General features: G+C 44.7%; 1 protein-coding gene across 3 annotated transcripts in view; it reads right to left on the reverse strand.

Moving 5' to 3' along the window:
* The window catches only part of ZFAT (zinc finger and AT-hook domain containing), a 1,636,156-nt gene that overhangs the window by 946,380 nt on the left and 676,501 nt on the right, over positions 1–13,275 (reverse strand). For all 3 annotated transcript variants that reach the window (XM_069621667.1, XM_069621669.1, XM_069621668.1), the window contains one exon: positions 6,396–6,628. In XM_069621667.1, the coding sequence (XP_069477768.1) occupies positions 6,396–6,628 (233 nt within the window). The remainder of the gene's footprint in view (positions 1–6,395; positions 6,629–13,275) is intronic.

Here is a 13,275-nt window from a genome sequence, read left to right on the forward strand (position 1 = left end):
TTTGTACAGCATAATTTGCTATGTTATTAACATTAATATATAAACACATCTTCCCGCCATTCTCTCAACACTTAACTCAACATAATTATATTTGATCTGGTCCAGTAATTTCTACAAAAAAAACCTGTTTTCCCATAGTATTCCATCATGCCTTGAATCTTTTTTAGTCTCTATTGGCTTGTGATGGACAGGAACAGCTGCTGAGTTACCGCATGCGCTCTACTATAGCTAGCCGGGCCCCACGCAATGGCTTATAGTCTATTTTTAGTACAGGCTGCATTCTTTCCGGGAAGGGAGGGGGGAGTATTTTTGAGTCGTGTGCTAAGAACTGCATAAGCTTTAACATTTACAAATTAATTCAGCTAATGAACCTTATATTTAAATAACTGCCTTCTATTAATGCCCCCCCAGTCTTCTGTGGTGCCTAGAAATAGTAACAGAATCTTGTACAAAATACAATTAATAGAAGTCTTGCCTAATTCTAAAGTGATTGGAAAGTTTGGAAATGAAGGAAAGCACTAGGCTCCTTCCCAACAACTCCATTCAACATGTAATGAAACTGGGAGGTTTCTTTGGTGTACACGGCATTACGCACTATTTCAGAAATCCCACGCTGCTTCTCAACAGCGATCCACGTCACTTTGCGCATGCCAGCTTGTTGTGGTTCATTGTATCTCTGCTGCTGGTTGTAGCGTCACCCGCAGTAGGGGCTCTGGCGTGCATGGTAAGCTAGCCCCCAACTGTTCATTTTTATATCCCAGTCCACTCCCTTGTGGTAAATCTTGCGAAGCGTCACTGGATGAGACTGCATGGGGTTGTTCTTGCAGACAAGCTACTGTGTTTCTCTGTGACTCTTAGTGGGGCTAGGTGATCCTGCGCTTTACGTGTGAGGTAAGCACACCTCCTCCCCCTAGCCTGCAGGCTGCTGGGCAATGTAGTTTGCTGGAATAGCAGTGGCCGCATGTAGCAACAGGGACTCTGGAAACAAACTGAGCACTGTTTCTCTAAAAGGGGGTTGGAGGGGCACGGTTCCAGTGAGATTCTCAACAATAACCCTATGGGCACCATCTCCATCCATAGAGGCTCACTAACAAAGTTCTAGTCATCGTTTCTTATAGTGGTATGACATTTCTGACCGATATGAAGAGTAAAGCCAGTATGAGGAGTGTTATAATGTTGCTAGACTGGCCTTCATTGGTACCGCTAGTCCAGTTTTCCTTTCTTATTGTGGTATGGCATGTTCTACTGGTATTAAGGGAATGGCTAGCAGGTAGAGTCATCACGTTGCAAAAAACTGTCCTTCATTGGTGCAGCCAGTCTGCATACAGTTTCTTACTCTAGCATGGCATTTTGTACTAGTCATCAAGCGAAAAGCAAACATGAGTGTTATTACCAGGCTAAACTGGTCTCCATTTATGACGCTAGTCTTACCATATATTCTTACTGTGACATGGCCTTTTTTTTTACTGGGCATCAAGAGTAAAGCAAACATGATACGGGTTATTATCTGGCTAGACCGGACTACATTGGTGCAGCCAGTCAGGATGTATTTTCTTACTGTGACATGCCATTTTTTTTTACTTGCCCTCAAGGTTAAAGCAAACATAAGTGGGATTACATGGCTACAGCAGCCTACATTAGTGCAGACAGTCTGGCGTATTTTCTTAATGTGGCGAGGCATGGCATATTTTACTGGAAAAGCCAACAGGAGTACATTCTTATATGGTAATATTGGTATATGCAGGAGTGGCCAGCATAGAAAGATATGGGCACAACCAGCATGACAATATTTGTATACTGGCGTAAATTCTAAGAAAAAGCATAATGACAACGTTTGGAAAATGCTCATGTCCACCATTGGTGACTTGCATCTTTTGGATTGTTTCATGTGCTACCATATAACACCGATTTGCAAATTGTGTGGCTGTTAATCACATTTTCCACGAAGGTGCGCAGAAAAATGCACAATTTTAAACAATGATTTTATAAATATACATTGGTTGTCTCAGTCTCTCCCACATATTCGAAGCAAACGTTTACATCTCTTCAATTATTTCACAGGTGCGTTGGCCAGCGCAATGGCATAAACTATAATTAGGTTGTGGGAGAGAAATGGGTAAGTCCCGGGGTTTTTTGTTTAAGGGGGATTGAGCAAAAAAGGGGACTATTCATACAATGTAGACACAAGAACAATGCTCAATTACCTCTCTTTTAGTCCACCTTATAAGCTAGTCAGATAGAAACTAAATCAATTGATGAATAATCTATTTGAATAGGTGAATAATCTATTTCATTTCCCCACTAAACATATATGTTGAGACAACTTTGTCACACCAGAGAAATACAGATGTTTAAAACTACATTTTAATCAATAATTAAATTCAATACATAGTGTGGTATATGCTTTCCACAAGACATTACCATCTTCCAAATATATTAAAAACAAAGTACATTTGAAAAAGACAATTTAGAAAAAACAATTTAGGCAAAACAAATCCGGAGTGGTGGCACAATGATGCCAATTATGGCTGAGATTAGTCAATGACAGACACGATTATGCATAAACATAAAATGTTGTTGTCTGTTTTAACAAAGGAGCAAACTATCAGTGTTCAAACACAAGTTACACAGATGTTTTGTGTAGAAAAGACAACGTTGTTTAAAGTGTCTTGGGGATGTCTACATATGTTTCGGCTAAACAGAATACCGTGAACACATTCCCTGGTGTTCCGCTGTTATTGTTTAAAGCCCTCTTCAGGACAGTGGGTTGTTCTAAAAAATTGACAGTATGTTCAATGCTCCCGTCTCCGTTTGATTGAAATTGAAAAGGAGACTCTTTTGATCTTGAGATGGTTGGACTAAAGTATTTGATAGTTTTTTCAGGCCGTAATTTCCTGTATTATGAATTTGTAAATTTGGACAATTTATCCACTTGGTGGCTTCAAATATGTTTCTCAACAATTCGGAAGACAGATGCATTTTTGCATTTTTATTTTGAGGCTGTAAACCTCCTTGCTTAGGCTTCTTCACGGCTTTTTGATGCTGTTTTCTATTTCTAAAGGAGATTCTGAGGGCCCGCGTGCATCGACTTCAACTTTGTGAACGTCTGCCTGATAGTTGATCTCGTTTTTAATATATATGCGTGGGCGTCTTTCAGATCTCCGTTCGCGTGCACCATCTGTTTGACGACGATGGTGCACGCGAACGGAGATCTGGTTCGAATCCCCACCCCACGCTTAGAAACCACTCTTTGGTATTAAGTACGTTTAAATGAAAATGTGTAATTACATGAAATGTTTCCAATTGCTTGCAAAGCTCTCTTTCTCCTGCCTGATGTAACACCAGTAATAATAAAAGTAAACCTAATATTATACATGATCGCAGGATTGAGAGCAAGGCCGAGACCCACTCGGGTAATCCGAGCACATACATCGCTGAAGTGGGCACAGCTGTAAAGTGGAACGAGTTGCAAAGAAAATTCCTGGAAGCCTCTCTTCACTCTGCATCAGCCAAAGTGGCCCCCTTCTCCAAATTTCGAAACTGTGCCACCTGTAAGATACAATGGAGAAACTTGAAAATAAAGCTAGGGCATGCAACGTGCCTTTTTTGGGCATGAAGGCTAGTGAGGCTCTTTGCTGAGCTTTTTGGAGAACGCGTGGTTGGATGTCCCAGAGACAACGTGATTCACCATATTGAAGGCATCCAGTTGTTACACTGTCTGTGGGTAGGACTACTGTTGAGAAGCCAAGATGCCGAGTGGAGCTTTTGGCCACTGCAATCAGGAAGAAACAAAACGTGTGCTAAAAGGGCAGAACATTTTCATCCCCCCCACCCCTGACTACAGCACTGCTATTCAGCAGCAATGGCGAGCTCCACTGGACACCAGAAGGAACTGTTGTCCCAGGATATACAGGATATCATGGACTACCCTGCAACAGGACTTCGAATACAACATGTGGTGGTCGGTTTATAGGTTTACTTAGGTCTAACATTTTTTAGGCATAAAACTGATGTTTCCGACTAATATGCCAATATAACACTTGACAGTTTGCATTGCCATGCATAGTAATCAGTAGCTGTGAGATTCTGCATGGAATGGTGAGGGGGTGGGGGGAATATGACTTCAAAGAGGACAATGAGATACTCCTAATGGTCGGTATTAGCCTTATTTACTCCGTATTCTCTTTTTTTGCCCTTCTTGCCCCAAATTCCCTTTCACTTTTTTTGGGTGGGGTTGAGGTTCCAGTCATGGGTGGAAAGTGGTTAAAGGTACTTGATTAAGGTGGAGACCGGCAAGTTTTATTTGATGTTCTTCTCTAACGTATATTTCTACACTGTGGGAGAGGTATCTTTTCCAATTTCCTTGCTTCTGTTTTTTATCATCAATAAAAACATTTTGACATATGCCCATAGTCCCCTAAAAACAGACTTTTTCTAAACAATGGAGGTAAGAGACATGCCTGCCAACTCATTGGGTTCGCTGATCGCAAAATGGCATCACTGACTAGTTTACAACTCTATGACCTATTGTGAAGTTCACAAACATGTTATGACAAATTTAATAACTCGCAGCTCTTGATAGTAGTTGTAGAAAAGCTGGAGCTGGAGTTCATTTTGATCTGAGTGCAAAACAAATTCTTCAGGAGACGAGGGTTCAGAGTCCAATGCCGGTAGTACCATGAAAAACAAACCCGAAGAGGCAAATGCAGAGATGCCGAGATCAGTAGGGAGAAGCCTTCTTTGAGAAAGTAGAAGGTCAAACCGATTGGTTTAAGGCTTGGTGCATCAAGTCCACTGGCTCCCAATAAAGGAAAGGATTGTCTTTAAAGCTCTAACAATGACCCACAAATGCATTCACCACACTGCGCCTGTCTACCTCTCAAAAAGAATCCACCCAGTCTCCACTACCAGGCCAACTAGATCACTGTATACCAACATGCTCTCTGTGCCACTTGTAAAAAAAAAAAAGCCAGATCGGGCGGATCCAGTTTCCCCTATCTCACACCCATTTACCGGAATGCCCTACCCCCCACGATCCGAGGTGAGGCCTCCCTCACCACCTTCCGCAAAGCCATGAAAACCATCCTCTTCACATAAGGCCTCGCACATTACCATGAATACTCACCAGATGACCCAATGCATAAGTTGTAACACAAGGACCAATTGCAATGGCTGTAACAACAGTATGATGTTCTGTAGTATTCACAATGTATCAACGACCGCCACTATGCCTGTACCTGTGTAACTAAGTGTTTTGCAAGTAACAGCGCCTCAATGCCCTTGGGCTGCTTGCACGCTATAGAAGTATAAATAAATAAATATGTTGGGTCTTGACGGGCAAACAAGGCAGTTGTCTCTAATCTGTCAATATGATTACTACAATCAGTGGCCTGCAGAACCTTGGGCTGTGTTGCTATCACTGTTAATCATTTGTTGAAACTTCTCTGGAATGTTTGTGACTACCTACACTTTTGATGGATCATTGTTTTTATTGATGAAGCTACAATACGAGAGGGATACCAATGGCTCAAAAATCCAGTCGATAGGTACATGGTGAGGGCTGCAGAACATCTAGAATTTCCATATTTGGCATTGGTGAGACACCAAATAAGGGGCTCAGGACCAACAATGAAATTAAGACTTGCAGAGCACCCGAGACCAAGCCCCTATTGATAGGCCTCAAGTTCACCTCGTATATTGTCCGATTTCCGGCAAAGTAGGTACTATTAAACTTAAAGCAACTGCAGATGTTAGAGGCCAATGTACTGCAAGAAACATTCCTTAATTTAGAAGAAAAGATTACAGTGACTAGGCTCTGCAATCCATTATATATACGCACTGTGGCGAGTCAGAAGGAAGACACAGGGACTGTGAAGCCATTTCAGCTTATTTCATTACACAATAATCAAAAGGCCTATCTTTCCCTATTTCTATGGGGTATTCCTACCTATATAAGTAAAGTGCTTGTCGGGAGGTTACCAAAAAAGAATAAGTCTGCTGTCCAAAAACGAATACTAACTGACCCTACCACTAATCTATCCAAAAATAAGGTCAGGAGAACGTCTCCCTTCACCGATTTGTCTCTTTCGTAGAGTTCTCCTTTGCTTCAAGGACATTGCTCGGATATTACATATTGATACAACCAATTCCAAATAAGGCCAACCACAGGGTTGTTAAACAAGTAGACAGGCATTTTTGCATCTTTTACTACACATCTGTCTGTTATATCTAAAAAAAAAGTTCAATGCAGTGCTGTGTGCGGTAATCAAATGGAAGGAGCTCCCAAGATCAGTTGTCAGCCATGAACCTTCACCAGGAACCGCTGAGCCCATCCCAGTAGCGAAAAAACCCACAACTTAAATAGAAGAGATCACAATAGACACTATATTCCTTACCAGACAAGAATGTATTTTCAGATGGGTCTGCAGCTTGTATTTGTCTGGAGAGGAGTAGTTGCAGCCCTCAGTTGGACATTTCAGCAAGACGTTACTGTGCTTTTGAATGACATGGCGCTTCAGGCAGTTCTTCGTAATTGAAGAGTAGTTACACTGTGAGCAGTGGTATAGATGTTCTCGAGTATGTGTTCGCACATGCATATCATAATGCACTTGGTACCAAAACAGCTTCCCTATAAAGGAAAGAGAGGCTATATTCAAAACTAAGTTTATAAAGTATGTTTATTACTTCAACAGCACATGAAACAATAGCTGTCAACATTTTAAGGACAATCAAACAGCAACATTAACAAACCAATTATCCAGCCACCCTTTCCCTACACCAGTTAACCAATTCCCCCTTTGTAACCAAATACAGCTTTAAGAACAAGGTATGAAGCAGCCTTAGGAAATCCCAGAAGACTCTTGTTCAGAGGGTGTCTTCCTCTCATCCTCCCACACCGTTGTTTTTCTGGTAAGTAGCCTTAATAATGGTTTCAGGGGCCCCAAATGTTCCCCTTTATCGAAATACCACTTCACCCAGGAGCCTTATTCTATCCATACATCCTTTCTTGACAGTGAACTTAGTTGAGTCCAACTCCGGGCAAACCACTTTATCTTGGTGCTACAATGAAGCTTGTGGGCAGTAGGAGTTTTGTGTGTCTAGTTACATCCATGTCAGAGCAGGATCCTAGTATTTCTATTTTAGGGTTCACATCATCCGGCCTGCTGAACAGTTTTTGATAGTTTGACCATTACCTGCATCCAGTAACACTGCATCATCCTGCATTCCCAAGTCATGTATGCTGCTATCAGTGATTTATATATAAGGCATGCTACCCTTACTTCAACCCAAGTAATGCAGACCCTTCTTCAAGAAATATACTCTATAAAGATATGTGAATAGTAAGAGCCTGAGGAGACTACTCCTGGCCACATCTGTAGGATGTTGCCTCACCTCTCACTTCATAAAACAACTGTCCAACTTCTTTCTCCCATCTCGCTTTCAGCTCCAACAGGTTTGGGAGAGAGTATCGCATTGCTTTATCGATTTTAGATGTCAGTTTAGTTAAAGTCCTCCCCATCTAGCACATCCCCCTCTATTAAGACCCATTCAATGTCTAAACTGTAAAGTCTAAAATGTAAACATCTGTAAAAATACCCCACTGACAGCCGTATTCGGTCTGAAGTTCCTGGAAACAGCACTCTGTCTTTCAGAACTTTCAGTCTTTCAGAACATCCCCTATTGCCCTTAACACTTTGCTTTCCTAGATTCTAAACCCTCGCAACTTTGCAAATCTTTTCTATGTGCCGCAGCTGCGTGCAAGGTCCAAAGTCTCTCCAGATATTGTCCCTGTGTTCCTCAGGAATGATAATGATAATGGAAGAGTCTCACTTCTTCCTTTGATCAAGTGCCTTCAATCCTCTGGTAGGAGACTCTGAATGGTCAACAGCTCCAACAAATAACCAACAGAATGGGGAGCTCCCACTCCACTTATTTTAATCCTAGCAGAGAACTGGTGGCTTCCAAGCCTCCTCCTTGGATCCAATGTGGATATCCTCCTACAGGAATGACCATCACCTTTTGCCATACAGTATCTAGCTCCCAGTAGCAGGGCAGAAATAAGCATGTTGGGGCACTCCGCGAGGGTGGAAATGATCTTCCATTTGACAGATTTCCCATGCTTCCTTAGCTTCACACATAGCCTGTTTCCCTGAGAACAAAGGACTCTGCTGCAATGTTTTCACATGTCCAGATCAACCCCTCCTAAACAGGCTCCAAAGGGTTGCTATGGCTTGAGCCAGTCTTTAGATGTCCTCTAGCTCACATGCTGTGATGCTCCCCAGGGTTTTCACAAATATTCTGTAGTAGGCTGAAGCCAACTGTTATCTATCTTTGAGACCCCCAAGGCCACCACTGTGTTATTTTCTTAATGTTCCTTGGTTTAAGAAATGAAGGGCAAAGAACAAGTTACTTCTTACCTTGTAACGTTCTTTCGACGGGATGTTCCTCCGACGTATTCCTCATCTTAGATATATCCTTCCAGCTCTGCTGGCCTCGGAAAATTTTTTCTCTAGAGGGCGCTGCGCGTCGACGTCCCTCGAGTCGATGTCTATCGACAGCCGCCGTATCGACGCTCGACGTCATCCTGCCTATAAAGGCCGCGCGCAGCGTCCGTTGCTCAGTTCCGTTTTGTAGCCCACAGTATTACTGTCTGGACTAGACTAATCACCCTGAAGGAGCGTAAGCTGCAACAACAAGGGAAGTAGAACTGCGAGGATGGATGGGAGGGTCGATGAGGAATACGTCGGAGGAACATCCCGTCGAAAGAACGTTACAAGGTAAGAAGTAACTTGTTCTTCGAAGGGATTGTGTCCTCCGACGTATTCCTCATCTTAGATAGGCTCCCATAGCAGTATTCTATATTCGGAGGAGGGAGTACTGACTTCACGCTGTCTTCTATTGATGAATAGAATGCAGTACAGCACTTCCAAACCTAGTCTCTTGACTAGAGGAGGAATCCAGATTGTAAAAACGTGTAAAGGTATGGACAGACGACCATGTAGCGGCCGCACATATGTCTTTAACCGGCACGCCTCTTTTGAGGGCCGATGAAGCTGCAATACCTCTGGTCGAATGAGCCCTAAGGTTTTGAGGGGGCTCTTTCCCTGCCAGTTTATAACATTCCAGAATGGCTAGAATGATCCATCTGGAAATGGTCTGCTTAGTTATTGGTAACCCCAGCTTGTGACCTGCGTAACCTACAAACAGCTGGTCTGCCTGTCTTATTCTGGCTAGTCTACTAATGTAAAAACTTAAAACCCTCCTAGGGTCTAGTCTGTGTAACCTCTCTTCCTCTTTCCCCGGGTGAGGAGGAGGATAGAAAGATGGTAGGGTAATCTTCTGAGAGATATGGAATTCAGAAATTACCTTTGGGAGGAAATTAGGCTTCACTTGCAGGACAACTTTGTCTTTGTGAAAGATTGTATGAGGGGGTTTACAAGAAAGAGCTTGTAATTCGCTCACCCTTCTAGCAGATGTAAGTGCTATTAATAAAACAGTTTTAAGGGTAAGGAATCTTAACGAACAAGAATGGAGAGGTCCGAAAGGTGTACCCATCAGGAAAGTTAGTACTAAGTTTAAATCCCATAGGGGAACTTGGAATGGTCTTGGGGGATAAACATTGGTTAACCCCTTTAGAAACTGTATTACCAAGGGTAATTTGAAATAGGATGGTTCTTCCGCAGTACGCTTAAAGATAGATAGCACTGCGAGATAGCCCTTAATGGTGCCAACTTGAAGGCCTGAATTTGCCAAATATAGTAGGAAGGACAAAACCATTGGTGTACCACATGAAAATGGGTCGATATTCTGTTCTCTACACCAGCTGCAAAATCTGTTCCAACGGCAGCGGTATAAAGACTTTGTTGCTGGCCTCCTTGCCGAAAGCAACACCTCCATAACATCATCAGGGAGGTCCCAATCCTTGTACCTCAGCCGTTCAGAAGCCAAGCGTGAAGGTTGAGGGTTTTGATGTCTGGATGGAGAACCTGACCTCCCTTCTGTGAGAGTAGGTTCTCTCTGAGAGGAAGTCGAATTGGAGGGCAGATGGACAAGTCTAGAAGGTCCGGGTACCACGTTCTCCTGGCCCAATCCGGGGCAATTAGGATCATGGTTCGCCGGAATCTTCTCAACCTCCTGATCATTTGAGGAATGACAGGGACCGGTGGGAACGCGTACAGAAGCGGAAACTCCCAGTCCACTATGAACGCGTCTCCCAGAGCTCCTCTCGGAGGAAATTCCCTTGAGCAGAACATGTCGCATTTCCTGTTTAGGCTGGTGGCGAACAGATCTACCTGAGGGGTTCCCCAAAGGGCGAAGATCTCTTGAAGGACTTCCTGAGCTAGCTCCCACTCGTGGGAGACTGTGTTCTGCCTGCTCAGAGCGTCCGCTGACATGCCCATCTCATGACTCAAACCAAAAGTCGCTAGGTGAACTGCCGAAAGAGAGATTCCTTCTTGGATTGCCCAAAACCAGAGCGGCATCGCCTCTCTGCACAGGGGTAGTGATCCTACGCCTCCTCTTTTGTTGAGGTAATGCATGGCAACCGTGTTGTCCGTCATTATCAGGACGTTCTTCCCTTGTACAGCTGGCAGGAAAGCCTTCAACGCAAGTCTGATGGCTCTCAGCTCTAACAGGTTGATGTGTAGTCTGGACTCCGATGGAGACCAACGACCGCTGATGGTCAAGTCGTTGGCGTGGGCTCCCCACCCCGTGAGTGAGGCATCCGTGACTACTGTTATCTCCGGCCAGGGTTGCCAAAACTGTTCTCCTTTCAGAATGTTCTCCTGACAGGCCCACCACTGAAGGTCTCGAGCCACCCTGCCGGGAACCTGAAGAAGATCTGTCATTCTCCCTGAGAATTGTGACCACTGAGTCCTCAGTGCCCACTGGAGGGATCTCATTCTCAGGCGAGCCTCTGGCACAAGGAAAATGCAGGATGCCATGAGGCCTAGCAACCTCAAAAAGTCAAAGGCTGGGAGACGTTGGGCATGTTGGAACTTGGTAACCATCTGTAGAATATCTTGAGCCCTCACCTCTGGTGGAGAGGCTTTTCCCAGGGAAGTATCCAGGATTGCTCCTATGAACTGGAGTCTCTGCGATGGTATCATTTGAGACTTCTTTAAATTGAGGGAGAAGCCCAGTTTGTGAAGGGAGTAGCACACGTGATTTAGCTGGATCTGAGCTTGCTCCGCAGAAACAGCCCTGATCAGCCAATCGTCCAGGAAGGGGTAGACGTGAATCCCTTCCCTCCTTAGACTTGCAGCCACTACCGACATTAACTTGGTGAAGACCCTCGGGGCGGAGGTCAGCCCGAATGGCAGTACTCGAAATTGATAGTGAGAGTTGCCAATTGCGAACCTCAGGTATTTCCTGTGTTTGAGATGGATAGGCACATGGAAATAAGCGTCCTGAAGGTCCAGAGATACCAACCAGTCCTGAAACTGCAGGGCCTGGAGGATCTGAGAAAGAGTGACCATCTTGAATTTGTCTTTCCTGAGGAATTTGTTCAATTCTCGCAAGTCCAAGATGGGTCTCAGTCCTCCGTCTTTCTTCGGAATGAGAAAGTAAGGGGAGTACCAGCCCTTGTTCCTCTCCGCTACAGGTACCGGTTCTATGGCACCTTTCTCTAGCAGGTCCAAAATTTCCTGCAAGAGGAGCGGATCTGGAGCTTTCTGAGAGCTGATCCCCGGTGGATGACTCTGAGGTATACGTAGGAAAGGCAGGCAGTAACCTTGACTGTTTCCAATGCCCAAGCATCTGACGTGATAGCCTGCCATACCGTCAGATGTTGAGTCAACCTGCCTCCTACAGGTGTCCTGTGAGGGGAGTCCTCAGAGTGGTTTTGGGGCGGCTGATGCAGATGCCGATGGTAAAGAGGCACCTGCTGTTGCTGCGGCTTTAGAATATCTACCCCGTCCACCTCGGGTAGTTCTTTTTTGACCCCTTTGAGCCAGTCGTCCTCTACCTCTTCCGAATGCGGAGTAGAAGCGAAAGGACTTGCCCATCGCAGAGGTTCCTGTGGGACGAAAAGGAGTCTGACGGATTGCAGCTCCTAGGGATTTTGCTGCTGCTTTTGAAGTTTGCAGTTTCTCTAAACTGTCATCCGCCTTTTTCCCGAACAAAGAAGAGCCATCGAATGGCATGTTCAAGAGCCTGGCTTGCACATCTGGGGCAAAACCCGACTTTCTCAACCAAGCGAACCTCCTGGTTGATGTACTTGCCGCCATTGCTCTGCTGATACTGTCAGCCGAATCAATGCCCGTCTGGAGGGATTCGCACATAGCGTCTTTATCGTCCTGTATAATATTCAGGAACGCATCCCTCTCTTCTCCCTCCGGGATGCAGTCAGCCGCTGTAGAAGCACACTCCCAAAGTGTATGGCTGAACCTAGCAAGGGTGCACGTAGCATTAACCGACTTTAACGCCATGCTACATGCTGAAAAGACTTTCTTTGCCATAGCATCATATTTTTTATCGTCCCTGTCCTGTGGGACTGTAGGATAAGCCGTCTTGACATCGGTAGAGGATGCTGCTTGTACCACCAGACTTTCTGGGGATGGATGTTTAGACAAAAACTCTGGGTCTGTGGAAGATACCCTGTACTTTGCAGACAGTTTTTTATTTACTGCTGGTATTACCTCTGGGGTTTCCCAGTTTGTCAAGATCTTTCTCTGAAGAGCTTTATGAAAGGGCACCACCGGAACCTCTTGTGGGCCTTTGTCAAGAATATCCGTGAGGTCATCTTGTTGGAAAGATTGTGAAGGTGCAGACCACCCCATGAACTCTGTAATCCTAGCCATTAAGGCTCTGTAGGGGGTTTCAGCATGCTCCCCCGGTTCTGGCTTAGCAAAATCCACCTCAGGGGAAGTGTCTAACCCACTTGCCTCATGTAAAGAATCATGAAGATCCTTTAATCTACGCTCTTCAGAGGAAAATTCCTCTCTAACTGGGGTTACAGGTCCCTGTAACTCAAATGTGTCTTGTTCAGACAAATCACCCTCTTCTAAAATTGAGGATATAGTTCTCAATTGTTCTGAACTCATAAAGGGGGTAAATCCCATTTCCAAGGCAGAGGGTGCCGAACTTGTCATTATTGGCCTCGAAAACGTCGATGCCGAAGGTTTCGAGCGTGGCGTCGAAAACAGAGGTGGCGGCCTCGAGGACCTCGACAGAATTGGAATTCTACTCGACAATATCGACGCCATCGACGTCGAGGGCCTGGGGATCGTCACTGGATGTGTGGTCACCGTGACTTTTCTCGGCGTCGACGCCGGC

Source organism: Ambystoma mexicanum, chromosome 5q, assembly GCF_040938575.1.
Source record: "Ambystoma mexicanum isolate Mex_15411 chromosome 5q, UKY_AmexF1_1, whole genome shotgun sequence".
NCBI lineage: Eukaryota > Metazoa > Chordata > Amphibia > Caudata > Ambystomatidae > Ambystoma > Ambystoma mexicanum.